We start from the raw sequence: 17,281 nt of genomic DNA on the forward strand, positions 1-17,281 counted from the left end.
ACAAATTTTTTTTTGAAGATTTTTAAACCCAACAAATTGTTTTGGAAACTTATCTTAATATTCAAAAATGCAATTGAAACAATGTCCATCCATGTATGCATCCACCAGTCTTCTTCCACTTATCCAGTTCAGAGTTGCAGGAGGGCTGGAGCCTATCCAGCTGCCATAGGGCAAGAGGCAGGGTGTACACCTTGGACAGGTTGCCAGTCTCACAGGGCTAACACGGAGATTACGAAACCATTCACGCTCACATTCACACCTATGGCCAGCTTAGTATCACCTGTTAACCCAACCCCACTAACTGCATATGTTTGGACTGTTTTATTGATCATTTATGGATGGCTTCAAATTTCAAAACAAACAAAAAACCCTTTTGTGTTTCTGTTCTATATTGACATCAAAGATTTAACATCAGAATCTCTTTACAGGTGTATATTTTCTGTAATTTTTCTCATGCTCTTAACTTTTGAATTACATTTTTTTGCTTAAAAATACAGGACATAACAAACAGCATATCAGAAGGGCATTAAAAGCATGAACAGTCCTAAGGTAACAGCGATACCTGGGATGTTGCAGGATTTGAGGTGAAATAGACTTAAAAATTACTTCTTCTGCTATTCGTGCACAATAAAATCCAAACCCTTTTCTGCATCTGTCTCTCTGCCTGCTCCACTTTTCTGTCACTCAGACGATTGTTTAGGCTAACTCCTTACGCACACAAACAGAGCTCAAGGTCGCGGCTGCACAGAACGAGTGCACACACACAAAGACAGTCTGGGTTGAAAGATTTAAATATTTATCATTGTAGTGATTATTTTCTTATTGGATTTTATTGATTCTTGATTATATTTTGATTAGATTTCTGATTGTATTATAGCAGGAATAACTACCAACAATAGCACATTAAACTGTGTCACTCTGTGCTACCTTACACCCTCAAAGGCTGGATTGGGCCTTTTACTTCACTTTTTGTAGAGCTGAGCCAAGTGATCTCAGTCCACTTGACATCCTGTTTGATTCATACCACTTTATGTAAAATATCTGTATATATGCACAGCTCTCCCTGTCCTTGGGGGCTCCATCGTTGCAGCTCATCAAATGTGCATCCTCTGTGTGGAGTGTGTGGCTTCAGCCGATTCACTTGCCATTCTCACTTTTTTTCCCCCCCGCTTATGGACTTCATCGTTCTGCCTCATCTAAAGTACTTATGTTTGACACTCCTCCTCCTTTTTTCTTTTCTTTTTCTTCACCTAGGGGAGCTGGAGGAGGAGATGGAGAATCCAGAGATGCGGGATCTCCCGGAGAAACAGAAACACCAGCTCAGACACAGAGAGCTCTTCCTTTCTCGCCAGCTGGAGTCTTTACCAGCCACACACATCAGGTACACTTCATTTGTGTCACAGGACTAGATGCTTTATTTACCTTCTTTTTGTGGGACTTGCTTGTGCAACTTCTAAACCCACCCACCTACTTGACATTCTATTTTGGTTTCAAATACCCATCTCATGCTGTGACTGAAGTTCTGTTCACTAAATGTTTCTTCATCTTTTCATCCAAATCTTTTGGGTTACAGTTGATTCAACAAACCCAACTTTTTCTCCAAACAGAACATTTCTGATGAAATTTTCCTAGACGGTAGGGGGTCGGTGAAGAGAAAACAAGACAGACAGAACCGACTTGTTTTTAGAAAAAGTAGTTATAAATTTATGGTAATAACAAGATGAAAAAATGGCAGCTCATTTTTTGTTTTGTTGTCTTTTTTTTATGAATACTATCAGGGATGAATGCTTTGTCGTTTTTCTGTGTTGGCTTCAAGCCAATAGGGGGTTAATAAAAATTGGTAGTGGTTAGAAATTTTCAGCTAATGAGCAGTGGCTTAATGTAGCATTGATACTGTAAATGAGTAAAAATTTAGGCTGATTAACACCTCAGTTACGCAGGCCTAGAGACCGGTTAGTAACCATCTGGCAACCACCAGTTGTGAGGGGGATAAAAAATGTGTATACCTCCAGTGGCTGCAAGTGATTGCTGGAGACTGCTCTTGTGCGACTGCAGCAGTCTGCTAGCGACCGCAGAAATCACACGGAGGTTTTTGGTGCAGCACCTTTTTGCAGCCAGTGTAGGTCAGCAACCACTTGGACCAGATTGAGGAACATTTGTTTTTCCCCCATGTCGAGTGATTTGCCAGATGATTGGTAACTGGTCTCTGGGCCTGTGTAACTCGACCCTAAAATTTAGATGGATTGCAGCATTATTGACTGTGAATCACCTTTTGCTTAAGTAGGAAATTTAGATCAAGTGTAGGAAAGGTGGACTTATTCACATCACTAATGCAGTTTACGTTGTTTGCATTGATTAATAAGATAATTTTCGAATACTAAAAAGCGAATCTTGATGGCATCATAATGTTAAGACCTACAGTATAACAAATATTTGCAAATTTCTTCTGATTATTCCCATTTCCATGTTGCAATTTTTTATTTACATGCATTGCATGGACTCATTTATACTGTTATAATGTGTATTCATGCTTTTTGATGCAAATACTGCAATTTCCTTGATGTCACATTGCCTGCTATACGTGAAGCTGTGCTGGCGAGAAAGACAGACACAAAGTAATCCACTCATATGCAGGGTACACGCTGAGCAGTAAATGTCAACAGAAAGCTGTTTCTAGATATAAACCTACCTCTGCTCATCAGTAAGCTCGAGGCAAACCTACCTAATCATTAGCATATTATTACTTGACATTCCTGAAATCACAAGAAGAGCAAACTGACATCTGCTCGAATAAAAATGCTCTGATGTGCAGTTTGTTTAGTGAGAATTCAAGCTTGATTAAGTTTTCTAACTTAACAGTGTGTGGCGAGGTTACACAGTGTGCTTGAGTTTATTACCCTGCCAAATCGTATTTGCTTCAGGCTAGAGAGGTATGACTAATTAGCTGGTAAATAATCCCAGTTCAGACTGTAGCAGTTTGGGGACAGGGATGAGTGCTGTTGGTGTCAACACACGGGACCAGGATTTATCCCAAAAAAACTCCAAAAAACCAAGCTGGGCAAACTGGACCTGAATCAATACCATCATTGGAGATTCTGAGCTGTATCCTACATTTCTCTTGCAGAGGAGTTTGGACCAGAGAGCAGCTTTCATCTTGCACTTACATAACCACTTAAAATCCCATGGACTTTAAGCCCCGTCTGCTTTTCAATGTTTCACATGTCAAATATTGGCTCATACTTTTCTCCTCTATGACTTCCTCCTGTGTCTTTCTTAATTTTTTTCTTCTTTCTTTTTCTCTCACTTCTTCCTTAACTGTGTTTCTTACATCCTTCAGGGGAAAGTGCTGTGTGACGCTGCTGAACGAGACAGAAGCCCTGAAGTCCTACCTGGACAGAGAGGTACGTGGTCATGATGGAGTCTCAACTGTAATTAGGTTTTAGATTTCAGTGTGTGTGTGTGTGTGTGTGTGTGTGTGTGTGAGTGTGTGAGAGAGAGAGAAGAGGAGAGTAAGAATCTTATGAGTTTAAAGATTCTTGTTTCCAGATGAATTATTCAACGTGTTGACCTAGAATGTTCTTTTCACGTACTGTAATGAGGAGACGAGAGACTAGGAGAGGGGGGAAATACACAGACACAAACACACACGCACGCAGACCAACTGATACACCCCACTCTTTCGCCTCTCCGCTCGCCCATCCCGCTTCCTGTTCCTTTCATTGCATCCTCACACCTTCCTGTCATCTGTATTTCCCAGGATGCCTTCTTCTACTCGCTGGTATACGACCCTCAGCAGAAGACCCTGCTGGCTGATAAGGGGGAGATCCGTGTTGGGAACAAGTACCAGGCCGACATCACCGACCTCCTGAAGGAAGGTACGTTGTGCTTAAAATTTTTGGCTGCTTTTTAAAAATGACTTATTCGCTTAGAAGCACTGTATCCATTTTCTGCAGGGCACTTTTTACCCTGCAGTGGACTGATTATTTTTTTAGCAATATGTCTGCATTAATGGGAAAAGTTTAACAGTCTGAGCCACGACTGTCAAACTTTTTAATATTTGTGCAACTGCTCAAATTTCAGGAACATGTCATGAACTTTTATGACTTTTCTGCCTTAATACACCACTTTTTTTCCTCTTTTCTGTTACGAGTAAAGTTGAGAGAACAACCAAGTTGGGTTTCCATGGCAATCACACTGTGGACTAACAATGATTATACATAATCACAGCATTTGAAATAACAGTTTATTGCATTCGTGTTGCACAATTGATGACTTTACAGTCACCCGCAGAGAAGACAACTGTTCATAACGCATCCCAAATCTGACATCAAAAAAGCTGTCATTGAGGTATACACCCACGATGAAATATAATAGGTCGTAAAGTGTAGCAAAATATTTGTAAGCATTCATTTTAATAACTGGGACTTGACAGTTTTGTACAAACTGTAATGTTTTTAAATCCAACTTGTTAGTAACACAAATCCACTATTATTTCCATTTAGATGAGCAGAAGGATATTTTCCGGGCATTCTCTGCCAATAGTTTGTAAGGTAATCATTAATCAGGTAATCATTTTCAAATGTGACTGTTTTTCTGCCAGATTATGGTGTTTTGCTGGCATCCTGTGTTTTGCCAGAATTTTATTCTTAGCAGGTGGGATGCATCTGAAATTGCAATTAAAGCACCATGGGACACTAGGCTTGCTAATTAAACCCATGTTAATGAAATTCTTCTACATGTGTTAGAATCTCAGGCAGGCTGGCTCGTTGGTTGAAGGCTGGCAACTTGACAGAGCCCACCTCTTCAACTCTGGGATTCATTAAAGCCCCACACAAAGCAGGATTTATTTATTATTTTAATCTAAAAGGAAAATTGCAGACAATTGAACTTGAGTTTTTTGTGTTTGCTGTTGTTTTTTCCCCCCCGATAAAGACCCATGGCAATCTTGGAGAGCATTAAAAATGGACTTGCATCCACATTTGTTTGTCTTGTGGTGCATTTAGGTGAGGATGATGGCAGGGACCTGGAGAAAATGGAGGAGAAGATCTGGGACCCCAACAGCTCACTGACAGAGAAACAGATTGATCAGTTTTTAGTAGTAGCACGGTAAGTCAGCTCAGACATGAAATGTATAACAATAACAAAAACAAATCTGATTTTTGTAATTTCTTTCAATTTCAGAGAGAGTTAGTTGTAAAGTTAGTTATGCTAAGGTAAATTTGCCTCACTTATTAAAAAACTGTGTCAAGTAAACTTAATCCATCCAGTCTTAGAGCCGTGATGTCTGGCTTTTATTTGTGTGCATCTAAAAACAATTATGACAGTTATTATAAAACACATGCATACTTTTTTTTTTTTTTCAGGGAGTGCACTACATTTAATCAGGTGTACTTGAATCCGAAGTGAATCCAAGAGCTAGTCTAAAACTTCCTAAAGGTCACTAGAAGGGTCAAGGCAAGGTTAAAAAAAAATAAAAACACCCATCATGCTGAACGGGCATTATGGGGTGCCATAAAGACGTTTTTTGAGTCATTAAATTTAAAAACCTCACCTCTTTAAATTGTTCCAATTTTCTCTTTGACATCATGTCTTTGTGCACATCTGGACCGGTTCCAGCTCAGCTGCTATTTTTACATCGCTTCCTGGAAGTCCGTTTCTGACTACTTGTATGGGCACATTATTTTACCGTGGAGCTCTGACTTGCCAGAGAGCAAACATCAATTTCTCTGTCAAGCTGACCCAGCCCAACCCCCATAACTGGTGGAGAGAGCGAGGGCACATCAGCGAGGAGTGGCACCAGAAGCATGCTTGTTGTTGTTGTTGTTGTATTTTCTGTCCTGAGGTGGTTGAGGGAGAAGATTTACAACAAATGGTCTCAACTACGGCTCCCTGAGACTTCATTCTATTCCCCTTTATGTAATTCAAGTTGAGGAGTCATTGTTTTTACACAGCTGAGCAGATCCAGTGCACATTATGGACACACAAGTGCAAGTAATCTGAGTGGGACTTGCAGGGAATGAGAAATAGAAAATAAAATAGCCGCCGCACTGAAAGCGGCGCACTGCTGCTCAGGAAGATTGAAGATTTAAATGTGGTAGAACTTTTGATTTGTTGTGAAACGCTATGATTGCACCTGGTAAAGATGCTGCAGTTATTTAATTCTCAGCGTGAGAGAAAATACATGAATTCACTAAAACTAATAAGTACTACAAACCTTTCCTAAAATCTGTGAATATCTAGTTTTCAAGCCATATTTGGTTGCTAAGCAGTTTTAGCCTGTTGAGGTCTAAATTTGCTTGAGGTGCATTATCTGTCTGACCACACTACAGACTTGAATATTTTATTTGGAAGAACCAAAGTTAGGACTTTGCTGATATGACTTCCATGTTTGTTCTGTAAAGGGAACTATATCAGTAGTTTCTCATGTGTCCCACAGGTCAGTAGGTACCTTTGCCAGAGCTTTGGACTGCAGTAGCTCTGTCCGACAGCCCAGCCTACATATGAGTGCTGCTGCAGCCTCCAGGGACATCACCTTGGTGAGATAGACATATATATGATTTGATTTAAACTGTTAACACATGACATGTGAAAGGTGTTGTGGAGAAGGAGGACTGTTAATCAGAAAATCCTTGCGCGTGAGTCTGTTAGTGATTGTTGAAGCCTGTGTCTGGTTATCCTTAACAAGCATTTGGCCCCAAAACCTAGCCAGCCTAGTGTGGGTCTATTCTGCCCTAGATCCTTTCCTCATATATAAAACATGGATGAGAGCCCTAGCTACCCACATGTACACAAACACACATGCAGACACACAGAAACAGCTCAGATACTCTCATGGAGGCTGTGTCTACACACTCTAAACTGGTAAACTATAATTATATAGCTGCAATGAAATGCATGATTGGTTCAACTCATGCACTGACATGGATTTGTCTTGCATTTAGTTTCATGCCATGGACACCCTCCATGCTACAGGCTACGACATGACTCGAGCCATCGCAGCACTGGTTCCTCAGGGTGGACCCGTCCTCTGCAGGGATGAAATGGAGGAGTGGAGCGCCTCGGAGGCCAACCTCTTTGAGGAGGCCCTCGAGAAATACGGCAAAGACTTTACCGACATCCAGCAGGATTTTGTAAGTGGGAAAACAGTAGGATTTGATTTTAGGAAACATGCTTTTGTTCTGTCATATTTGTGTGCAGTATATGAAACTACATAAAGACTGTAAGCTGAGAACCGGGCAGACAGACATAGAAGTGCTGTTTTCCACTTTGGGTTTCAAATGGAATAACAAAATGTATTGCAAAGTGTCCTTGGTTTATTTAAGAGCTGCAAATACAGCCACTTGAATTCATTTCATTTTACAGATTTTTCTCAGCTCATCAAGCTTTATAATTATCAACTTATGCAGCAATTTGCACTGAAATTAAATTGTGAATTTTATGTACAGAAAACATAAAGGAATATCCTGGAGAGAGCTCTGGCTGTAATACGTACCCTCTAGAAGTTAACTTGCCAACACCTTTACAGCTCAAACCAGTCCTATGATTCTCCCCATTTTAGACTTCGTTTAGGTGTTCAGCTGATTTTCCTTTTATGCAACTTTCAAGCATAACAGTAGTCTTGTAAAGAAGCACTGTGTCCAGCCCCATGGTAAGAATGAATAGTGAGCATTTTTAAACAAACATCCAGTGAAAGCTGCCTCTTCTCTGCTGAAGCGCCTCATGTTCTTCAGTGCTGAGAAGAGTGGCGCTGCCTTTAGTGTTCTCTCACTGTGTGCATCAGTCCGCCACCTGGTGGCCATCTGCTGTCAGTGCTGCAGACTTTTGTTTCTACTTGAGGTTTTTTTCCAACAACAAGACTACACCATCAGTATGGGTGGGGCCACCACTTAAAGGCTCATATTCTTTCAAACTTCATAGAGGCAATGTAACGATTTAGCTTCAGTTTTTTAATCGTATCTTTACCTTTTTAATGAGCGAGTACTACATCAGGTTGAATGCGTGTGTGTTCCTTAAAATGTGAAAGAAATACACAGATATTTTAGCATTCATAATTATAAATGTCACGAAAGGGAGAATCATCTTATTTGAGTACCAATCTTAATTTCTCAGTTAGTTAAAGTCGTTAATGATCATGTAATCAAGAGTTTCAGCTTTAATTTTACATTCCCTGCCTTCAGCAAGATTTCCTCTCTTTCTATCTGTTCCCATAACATCACCTCAACTAAAACCATAATTATTTTCCTCTTCTGTCCCTGTGTAGTTGCCCTGGAAATCCCTGACGAGTATTATTGAGTATTACTACATGTGGAAGACCACAGATAGATATGTACAGCAGGTAACAACTTCCTTTATATATTTCTTAAGGAAAAAAGAAAACTAAGTGACCCATATTAATTAATTTTATATTTGCATGCGATTCACAAATCTGTTGTTGGTACCTAAAGGTTAGAAATTCACTAGGTCTAACTGCACTTCTCGTCAACAACCTCCTTTTCTGCTCCAGAAACGATTAAAAGCAGCCGAGGCAGAAAGCAAGTTGAAGCAGGTCTACATCCCCAACTAGTGAGTACTTTGATGCAGCATTTTATCAGCCTGCTTTCATTTTCCTACATATTATCAAGTATTAAATCAGTCGATGCTGCGGAGAAGGTCACAGCAACAACTCTGGTATTTTAAAGTTCAGCACTTGTCGCTCATTATACAGTACAAACTCTTCTTTTTATTATTCACAAACGCTCTCAGTACTGGATCAGTGGAACTACTGTCTCTGGTTGCAGGCTGATGAATATTATTTGTTCTCTTGGTGAATGTCTTGTCTCTGTATCTCTTCTTATATCAGTAACAAGCCAAACCCTAACCAGCTGAGTAACAATGTAAAGCCAGCTCTGGTAAATGGAGCAGCGGGTACAGCGGGTACAGTGGGTACAGCGGGTACAGCGGTCCCAGGACCTCCAGGCTCAGTGCCGACCCCAGGCTTGGGTAGAGCCTGTGAAAGCTGCTACAGTAAGTCATTCTGTTGTGTCCTGTTATTGCGCAAATGCAGTAGCTACTGTCCTGATGTAAGAGTTCTTTCTCCTCCTTAGAGGAAATGAGATTGTCGTGATAGATATACAGTCAAAGCCTCAGATGTTTGCAAATCCTAATCAGTTTTGATGCGACAATTAAACATCTTTCAGTCTCGGTGTGAAAATCTATTTGCTTCTTTAATTGCGCTCGATAATTAACCTGGTATGGATCTTGGGTGCTGCGTCTGTAGTTTTAGTATACGTGATGACAACATCCTTTTGTACTGATTTTCCTAATTTTTATTTAGCTAGCATCCAAGATCATCAGCCTATGTTGATCTCCATCATCCTTGTCTTCAGATCGGTGTATTTTCAATCTAATACAGATAATTTAAAGATCTGTTCTGTGCTCTTTGTATGCGGCACACATTTGATATTGGATTTCCATAATAGAGAGAAGAGAAAATGGCCTTATGTGCCCTGCAGCAAAGTATTGTTTGAATTATTTTAGAGGCTGTACTTAATTTAACGATGAATGATTAAAGCTAGGGCTTACTACACCCATTTTTGGTTTTTTTTGTAATCATCTCTGCTTAGCCATGTGATTTTGTGCTGTGTGTTTGTGTGTATAGCCAGCAGCTCCTACCAGTGGTACTCGTGGGGACCTCCCAACATGCAATGTCGCCTGTGCGCCTCATGCTGGACCTACTGGAAGAAATACGGAGGGCTGAAGATGCCCACGAGGTTGGATGGCGAGAGGCCCGGACCCAACCGTAACAACATGGTACAAGCTCACACACGCTTCACTACATATTGACTTTGTTTCCTTTCCACAAATAACAGCCTTACTGTCTGCCGGAAACCTTGCAGTTCACCAAAAGTTCATCTTCCAGAGAAAAATCTAATGTTGGTTATTAGTTAAGTTAATTTAGCCTTTTTAAATTAACCCAGTCATTGTATAAAATGAAAATGACATCTGAGACGCTTGAATCAGTATGATATTATTGTTTGGGGGAAAATGGTCCAAATGATGCTCTTTTAAAGCAAACATTTTGTCTTATGACAGTAGGAAAAGCAAAGGTGGAGTTAATCACAGCCCAGTTCCATTAAGTGTCCCAGTAAGCCTCGAGAATGAATCAAAGGTGGAAAGTAGGTCTTTCCATCTTTGAGTGCGGCAACCACAACCTGTGAAAAAGTAATATTTATTACTTCAAGAGAGAAAGTACCACAGTGTCCTAATTTGGGGTCTACAGATGCCAAACACACCATACATCTATGCATTTCTCTTCTTGTGGTTTTTGTCCTTTTTAATAAAGAGCAGTGTATCCTATTTTATTTTAAATATTTTTTATTACAATCCTGTTGAGTTTTCAGTAAAATCCCTACAGCACAGAGCATTCAGCATGCCCAGTCATTTAAATGTGTTGTGCATTTTAAATCTATACCCTTTGAAAGCCTACTAGGAGTAACCCTGAGAGCTCTCTTCTGAACTGAGGGACTTTCTGGCATATTTCAGGTCTGCTTATAGAACAAAATGACTGGGTTTGCATCAGAAATTAAATGAAGGTGATCTCTGTCTGTGCAGCTACCCTGGGAAAAAACAGGACCTATTCTAATGGTCATTGGACCGCAACTTTACGGACATATACTGACGTGTCAGAACTTAACTGTCTTTCACGGGTACTTTATGGGGGGAGTTAAAAAGCACTCTAGGCATCTGTCTTTCCCTTTGGTAGCCATTAAATTCCTATCAGGCAATGATTGTAGTCCAGATGTTTTCCTTGTCTTTAGTCCTGTGATAAATTGATCTCTCCCTAATCCATCATTTAGCATTCAACTGTAAATACACATTTCTACTAGTACAGGCTGTTCAACATTTTGGTTACAAAAGAAGTTTCTCATCCTCTAAACCTTCTCTAGAGCCCCCATGGCCTGCCCCTTCGCCACAGCGGCAGCCCCAAGTTTGCTGTAAAGACCCGGCAGGCTTTTTACCTGCAGACCACCAGCCTAACACGGATGGCACGTCGCACCTGCCAGGACATCATCAGACCTCGATATATGGCCAGGCACCCCTACCTCCCAGTCAACACAGCAGCCATCAAAGCAGAATGTAAGGAACCGTTTCCCTCATGCATAACTATGACATGTTATAACATTTGGGCGCTCTGTACACGTCCTCATATTTCTAATGACAGTGTTGTTTCACTGAATGTGTGCAGGTGCTCTGCGATTACCAGACAGGCCAAAAAAGCCTTTGCCACTGAAACCTGTGGAACGTAAACCTCTGGAGTCTGTTGTTCGGTATTTAGGTGAGATCAATTCGCCACTACATGTTCATTTTTCAGTTTCTAGTTTTTCAGGTCACTTTTAACTGGGTGTGATACCTTGAGCTAGGTATTATGACAAAATGAATTTATTTCCTCTGTCATTTTCTTCATGTGTCTCTGATCATGTTTCAGAAGCACATCCCCGTCCATCCAAGCCCAATCCACCGACTCGCGGAGGGTCAATCTCTACAGGCAGTCTGACACCTATAAAGTCCTCTCCCATCCTCAACAACGGCTCTCCCACCATCCTGGGCAAGCGTACCTATGAGCAGCACAATGGACTGGATGGTGAGCCAGACAGACTAGAAACTTTGAAGCACATATACAATCTGCATGTGTTTGCCTCGTCAGCGTCAAAGAATGTCATCTTCACCGAACTCCTATTTGTCACAACCACCATAGAAGATTATTTCCATCTGCAGTGGTATATATTTGGCAGCATGTCTTTGTTCTTGCACCTCTCCACCCTTCCTCACTGATATGTAGAAAACCAAAAGCAGGGAGAGCAGCAGCGGCATCAAGGCTTTCGTATAGAACAGAGCAGGCTGGGATGGGGGTGGGTTGCAATGTGGCTTGCAGATGTGCAGCATCTGTGGGCAGGCAGAAATATATCAGCATTTAAGTCTGTAAGCTTGAATTCAGCACATGCCCAAGTTATGCTTGATATGTTGAACATTGTTTTGTTTTTTGGTTGTTAAAGACTTGTACCATCAATATGCATTTTAATCAAAATCCCCTTTGTTTCTCAAAATGAAAATATCCTTTAAAAAACATTCAAAGGGTTTTGAAAGGTTTACAGGCAACTTGAATTTGCCTTGGTGTAGTTTGCTTGTCTCATTTGATCAAATTTGGACCATTAAAGAGGCAGTTCTCATGTTTTGAAGTTGAATTAAATAATACTTAATGTATTTGCCTTTTTATTTTTAAAATTCAGTTTTTAAATTATTGCAATTATGTCACATTTACATTTATTATCTCATTATTGTGAATCATTTAACACAGATTATTTAAGCAGAATATAAATCTACACCTGCGACCTCTGCGGCTACAGCACATAGTTACGATCCACTGCCGAAGGGTTAACAGTTTGAGTGGGGCTCTTATGTTGTTATATGTTATTTATTTATTTTTTGGGGCGTTATGTCCCACTTTCTTTCTCCCCTGTGAAATGGGAGATGGGTGGAGACAGACTGGGAAATGAAGAGAGGGAGAGAATGCCAGGGAAGGATGGAAAGAGGAGAGAGCAAGAGGGAGATTGCAACAGGATCCGATCGGCCTTGCTTCTTTAGCTGGAGGCTACGGTCTATGTTGTCATGGTAACGGGAGAAAGGAGGATCAGGAGGGTTCGGTAAGTGTATCCTGAGGGAGAGTATCTCCACTGCTCTATGAGCCCACCTCAGGCCCATGCTGGGATAACACACCAGGAGGAGATCGGAGTTGGAAATCGTCCAGGTTCGAGGATTAGGGATTAGTTTTCATTTGTTTCACTTCCAACTAGCTGACTCAATCATATCAGAGGACAGAAAGGGTTTCTGTTGCATGTTTATTTTCATTACTTTTAAACATCGTTATTTATTTGTCTTATTAAATGACTGTGTTTTGTGGCAGAGTGAAAGGGATCATTTGTGGTCAGAACACACACGAAATTGTGACCCAAGTCTGCTGCTCAAATTGAGTTTATGGAGCGTCGTAATGAGTTTCAGCTCGTTGTTCAGCTGTTTCGCCTGCAGGTTTACTGTTTTGGTTTACTGTCACGCTCTCACAGCATCTTTTTGGCTGCGAGCAGGCACAGTGAGGAGCTGATGAAAGTAGCGAGGCGTTAACAACCTAAGGGCTGTATTTCCCTTAGGAGCTGGTAGAGACCACAAAGGGGACCAAAAGAGGCTTAAATCTTGACTTTTGTATTTGTTGTCTGTCTAAATGGCAAGTTTGTGTTTGCTGCCCCCAAGTGGTAAAATAAACTTCTTTCATCCAACTTTGCTACTTATAAAATTTGCTACGTTTTGTCTTGTTTGCTTAACCCAGACAACACTATACATATGGAACAGCCAATTAAATTCTTTAGTATGTTTCTATATGTATGAAGTTGGAGATATGCTGCATCATTGTGAATAGAAGCTTCTACTGTGAGTAAAAAGCTGGTGAAAGGGACGAGTAAAGTCTCCTTCTAGCGTCAAGAATTGCGATGATTTGCTGAAATCGTTTGAGGAGTAGAAAAGTAGAAAGAAAAGAAGAAACTGAGACCACAAAACAGCATAGGAACAATATTATGTAATAGTAGCATGTAAATGCTGAGGAGAGGCGCTCAGACCTCAATGCAGAAATATAACTTCTTACAAAACTTTGTGTCTGAATGACAGTCTGCCATGAAATCTCACTAACAAGTATTTGCAAAATAGCCTTCGTTGCTTCTCTAGCAAGCATGAGTGCATTTAGAGTTTTTAATTTCAATTTAGAACATCAATTAACTTGAATATTACATCATTTTATTGCTACTTTGTGTTGCTGCCAACTAAATGTGAATGTTAATGGTGTTGGCCTGATGGGCTTTGATTGAAGCGTATAAAAAGTAGTGAAGTGGAAGATGTGGAGGCACACGTTGTTTTCTAAAGCGCAGCAAAAATAAGGTTTGGTGTTGTTTTTCCTCTGTGCTGAAGTACTTTAGGAAGCCAGCAGAGGGCAGAAGAAAGCAATAATTTTGTGCAGCCCCTTACTAATAAGGGAGCATCTGAAAATACTGTTGTTTGCCTGTAGACTAAAAAACTAGAGCTGTATTTATTTTAGTTTTCTCCCGTGACATCTCTCATGGTCTTCTTTTTTTTTTTTTTTTTTTTTTTTTTTTTTTTTAAGGTGCCAAATCCAAAGTATTGGCTCCACAGTGGGACATTATGGCCAAACGAATGAGTGAAGCAGTGCGGCCCTCATCGTCCCTCCAGGACGAGGTACATGAACTGGACTGAGCACTCTGCGGGACAACCTTCACTGCGAACCTCAGTGAGGTGAGAAATCCCCACTTACCCGTGAGGATGCTTATTTTTAATTGCCTTTGTGTTAATAGTTTTGCTGTTCTGTCTAACAATGTTGTTTCGCCAAAAACGAGGAAAGGAAAAACATACGCCTATCCAGCTACCCCTATAACCTGAGACGCTACGAAAGTAAAATACAAATCAAAAAAATCAAAGCAAAGAAAGCATCTAAGGCGCTTGTATCTATTACAACTAGGATACAAACCTACAGATACATTGCTTTGAAGAATAGTGGTGAACTTCTCACTGAGGGAGAAATATGATCAGGAAATCTTTGTTAATGACTGTGTTGCATCACTTCAGTGTTTGGTGAATTTAAATCCTAAAAAAAGGCAACAGTAGAAGTCACAGCTGTGTTTTAATGATGAAAGTAAGAGCATTTCCACAAACACAGTGTGAAGAGAGAGGCATTGAGACTAAGTGGCTGTGTAGCCTTAAACTTGGGCTAATAAGGGTTCAGTTTGTTAGGTAACAGAGATTAGACTATGGAGCAATGGAGGAAGGTCATGTGGTCTGTAATGAGTGCATCAGGGTAAGAAGAGAGGCGAATGCACCCATCATGCTTGGTGCCTACCCTACAAACCTGTGAAAGCAGTGCTATGATCAGGGGTTGCTCCATGTGGTCAGGTCAATATCAGCTGACTACCATATACTGAGTGACCAGATTTTTCCCAGCAGTGGATTTTTTTTCTTTCAGGGATATTGGAAGATACCAATGTTAGGATTCATCAGACTCAAATTATGATTAGTAGTTCAGGGAATATGACTAGCCACAACTAAATCCGGACCTTAAGGCCTTTGAGAATGTTTTGGATGTGCTGGAGAAGACCTCATACAGTGGTCTGACTCTCCCATCTTCAAAACAATCGGCAGCTGGGGGGGGGGGGGATTTATGCAATTCCAGATGGAAATAAATGTTCTGACCTGTGTTAATTTTTGTATTTTTTTTATTTTTTGAAAATAAGTTTACTCCAATCAGAACTAATTACGTTCAGTCAATCAGAATTGATCTCCTTGCATAGGAAGGTTGTCACGTCTGCCCCCGATAAACAGGGTTGGAGGGAGAGAAGAGTTGAAATGTAGACTCCTTTTGAATTTGATGTCAATGAAAATAAGGTGCTTTGTAAACTGTTACACTTTATATTTTGGTCAACTAAATAAACTTTCGATTCAGTCAACTATAATCTAAAGCTAAAAGAATCTAGATGCCTAAATGATGAATAAAACCTAATTAAGCTTTGTTGTCAAAATTAACACTGGTTTTGATGTTGCATTAGGATCAAAAACAATTTGTGCTTTCATTAAAGGTAAGGAGCAGTTAAACTAAATACTCAGTATTATTTTTAAAGCCAAGAAGAGTTTAAGGGGTATGAAAACTTTAACGTTTTAATGAGAGGTAAAACATTATGGTTTTTGCCCAGTTTTGAGAGTTTTTGCTGTCAGCTGTCATTAACTGTGTGTAAAACCTTTCCCTCGTGTGTTTCTTCCACAGCAGCGGGGGATATGAATTGGATGAGGCTTTTCCCACTATAACCATAGCCGAGGGCAGCTGAAAGGAGACGACAGCATTGGCTACTTTTCTTCAATCAGTATGAGTCTATCAGACTTCTGAAGACTAATCGATCAGTTTGGCTGTGGTCAATCAGAAAATGAGCCTGACTGTACAGGACTGTGTTTATTACTTACATTTCTCGTTATTACTGTCTTTGTAATTATTGTTATTGTTATTTTAATGTTTTTCTTTTTTCTTTTTTTACCAGTTATAACTCAGCTTATTTGTTTGTCGATCAAACGTTGAAACTTGAAGTTTCAAGAAAAATGCTTGCAAAAAACCCTGTGGAAAAGGGTGGAAGGAACGTAACAAAAGCCACTTGCATCTTCTGTGTTTTTCTTTTTCTCAAGTTTAAAAAAAAAAAAAAAAAAAAAAAAGAGAGACGCACTTTGATTTCAGTGACACGAGTTCAAAATGTCTTTTGTTTTTCTGAATTTGAATGCTTTCTAGGAAATTTTCTGTTGTGTGAGTCGGCCCTGCTCTTCGCCCAGAGAGGTTTAACTTATTGAGAAAGACTTGGTGTTTTTTCTACCTTTTTCATAAGTAATGCATCTATGCTTCTAAAGTGTAATTAAAAAAGGAAAAAAAGAGGTAATTGATTTTTTTCCCCCCTCTTCCTTTGGTGTCTGTGCACGGAGGTGAAAGTTGCACTGAATGTTCTGTTTTCAAGCTGGTGTTTACCCGTCTTTCTTACTCCTGCAGGTATGCAAACAGGGTATATGCAAAAAATAATGGAGAATTTTTCATTCCTAATTGCTTTATATGTTATATGATTAGTATTAGAAAAGATTTCATGCACAACCAGAAACATGTTTTGTAAGCAAACATCTGAAAACTAAAAAAAAAAAAAAAGCAGGAGTGTGCTCTGCTTTCATGTCCTGTCCTTTGTGTGTTTATTGTATGTTTGCTAGCAGCTTTGCAGATTACATCTCTTCTCCTGCAAACATTTTTCACTTTGGGGTAACATCCTAGGCTCTGTAGACGCCTGACAACCTGTGCTGGCTTTTTAGCCTTATATCAGAACATATCTGAGCCTTAAAGTCTCTAATCAAGTGGCTGGGTAAAGCTGGTGGTTTTGCTGACCAATTTAGTGAATTTGCATCATTGTCTTTAGGTGATGGTGGGCTGAACTCACTTTTTAGTAATGATGCTAACAATGAAATGCTTTAGAAAGTTGGACACAGCACATGTACAGTTTACAGTATTGTAGTGCAGCAGATAACTGAAACAATCTTTCAAAAGTGGATACAAGCAGCAGAATTTGCAGGTTTGTCCACTTGGAGAAGTGTGAAAAATCCTATTAGCTACTTGAACTTCTGCATTTTCCATCTTGACCGTCATTTCAACCTTAGAAACAACTACAGAATTTCA

At 40.0% G+C, this 17,281-nt stretch overlaps 1 protein-coding gene across 1 annotated transcript in view; it reads left to right on the plus strand.

Annotated features, from left to right (window-relative positions):
• Positions 1 to 16,767, plus strand: part of mta1 (metastasis associated 1) — a 48,429-nt gene extending 31,662 nt beyond the window's left edge. The window contains exons 4-18 of the mRNA XM_080871411.1: positions 1,255 to 1,381; positions 3,338 to 3,401; positions 3,758 to 3,875; positions 5,004 to 5,106; positions 6,437 to 6,536; positions 6,942 to 7,130; positions 8,261 to 8,335; positions 8,504 to 8,562; positions 8,840 to 9,003; positions 9,638 to 9,789; positions 10,926 to 11,115; positions 11,225 to 11,314; positions 11,465 to 11,620; positions 14,183 to 14,331; positions 15,851 to 16,767. Of these exons, the coding sequence (XP_080727537.1) occupies positions 1,255 to 1,381; positions 3,338 to 3,401; positions 3,758 to 3,875; positions 5,004 to 5,106; positions 6,437 to 6,536; positions 6,942 to 7,130; positions 8,261 to 8,335; positions 8,504 to 8,562; positions 8,840 to 9,003; positions 9,638 to 9,789; positions 10,926 to 11,115; positions 11,225 to 11,314; positions 11,465 to 11,620; positions 14,183 to 14,292 (1,697 nt within the window). The 3' untranslated portion in view covers positions 14,293 to 14,331; positions 15,851 to 16,767. The remainder of the gene's footprint in view (positions 1 to 1,254; positions 1,382 to 3,337; positions 3,402 to 3,757; positions 3,876 to 5,003; positions 5,107 to 6,436; positions 6,537 to 6,941; positions 7,131 to 8,260; positions 8,336 to 8,503; positions 8,563 to 8,839; positions 9,004 to 9,637; positions 9,790 to 10,925; positions 11,116 to 11,224; positions 11,315 to 11,464; positions 11,621 to 14,182; positions 14,332 to 15,850) is intronic.
• Positions 16,768 to 17,281: the final 514 nt, after the last annotated feature.

The sequence above is a fragment of the Rhamphochromis sp. 'chilingali' genome (assembly GCF_963969265.1).
Source record: "Rhamphochromis sp. 'chilingali' genome assembly, chromosome: 21".
Classification (NCBI taxonomy): domain Eukaryota; kingdom Metazoa; phylum Chordata; class Actinopteri; order Cichliformes; family Cichlidae; genus Rhamphochromis; species Rhamphochromis sp. 'chilingali'.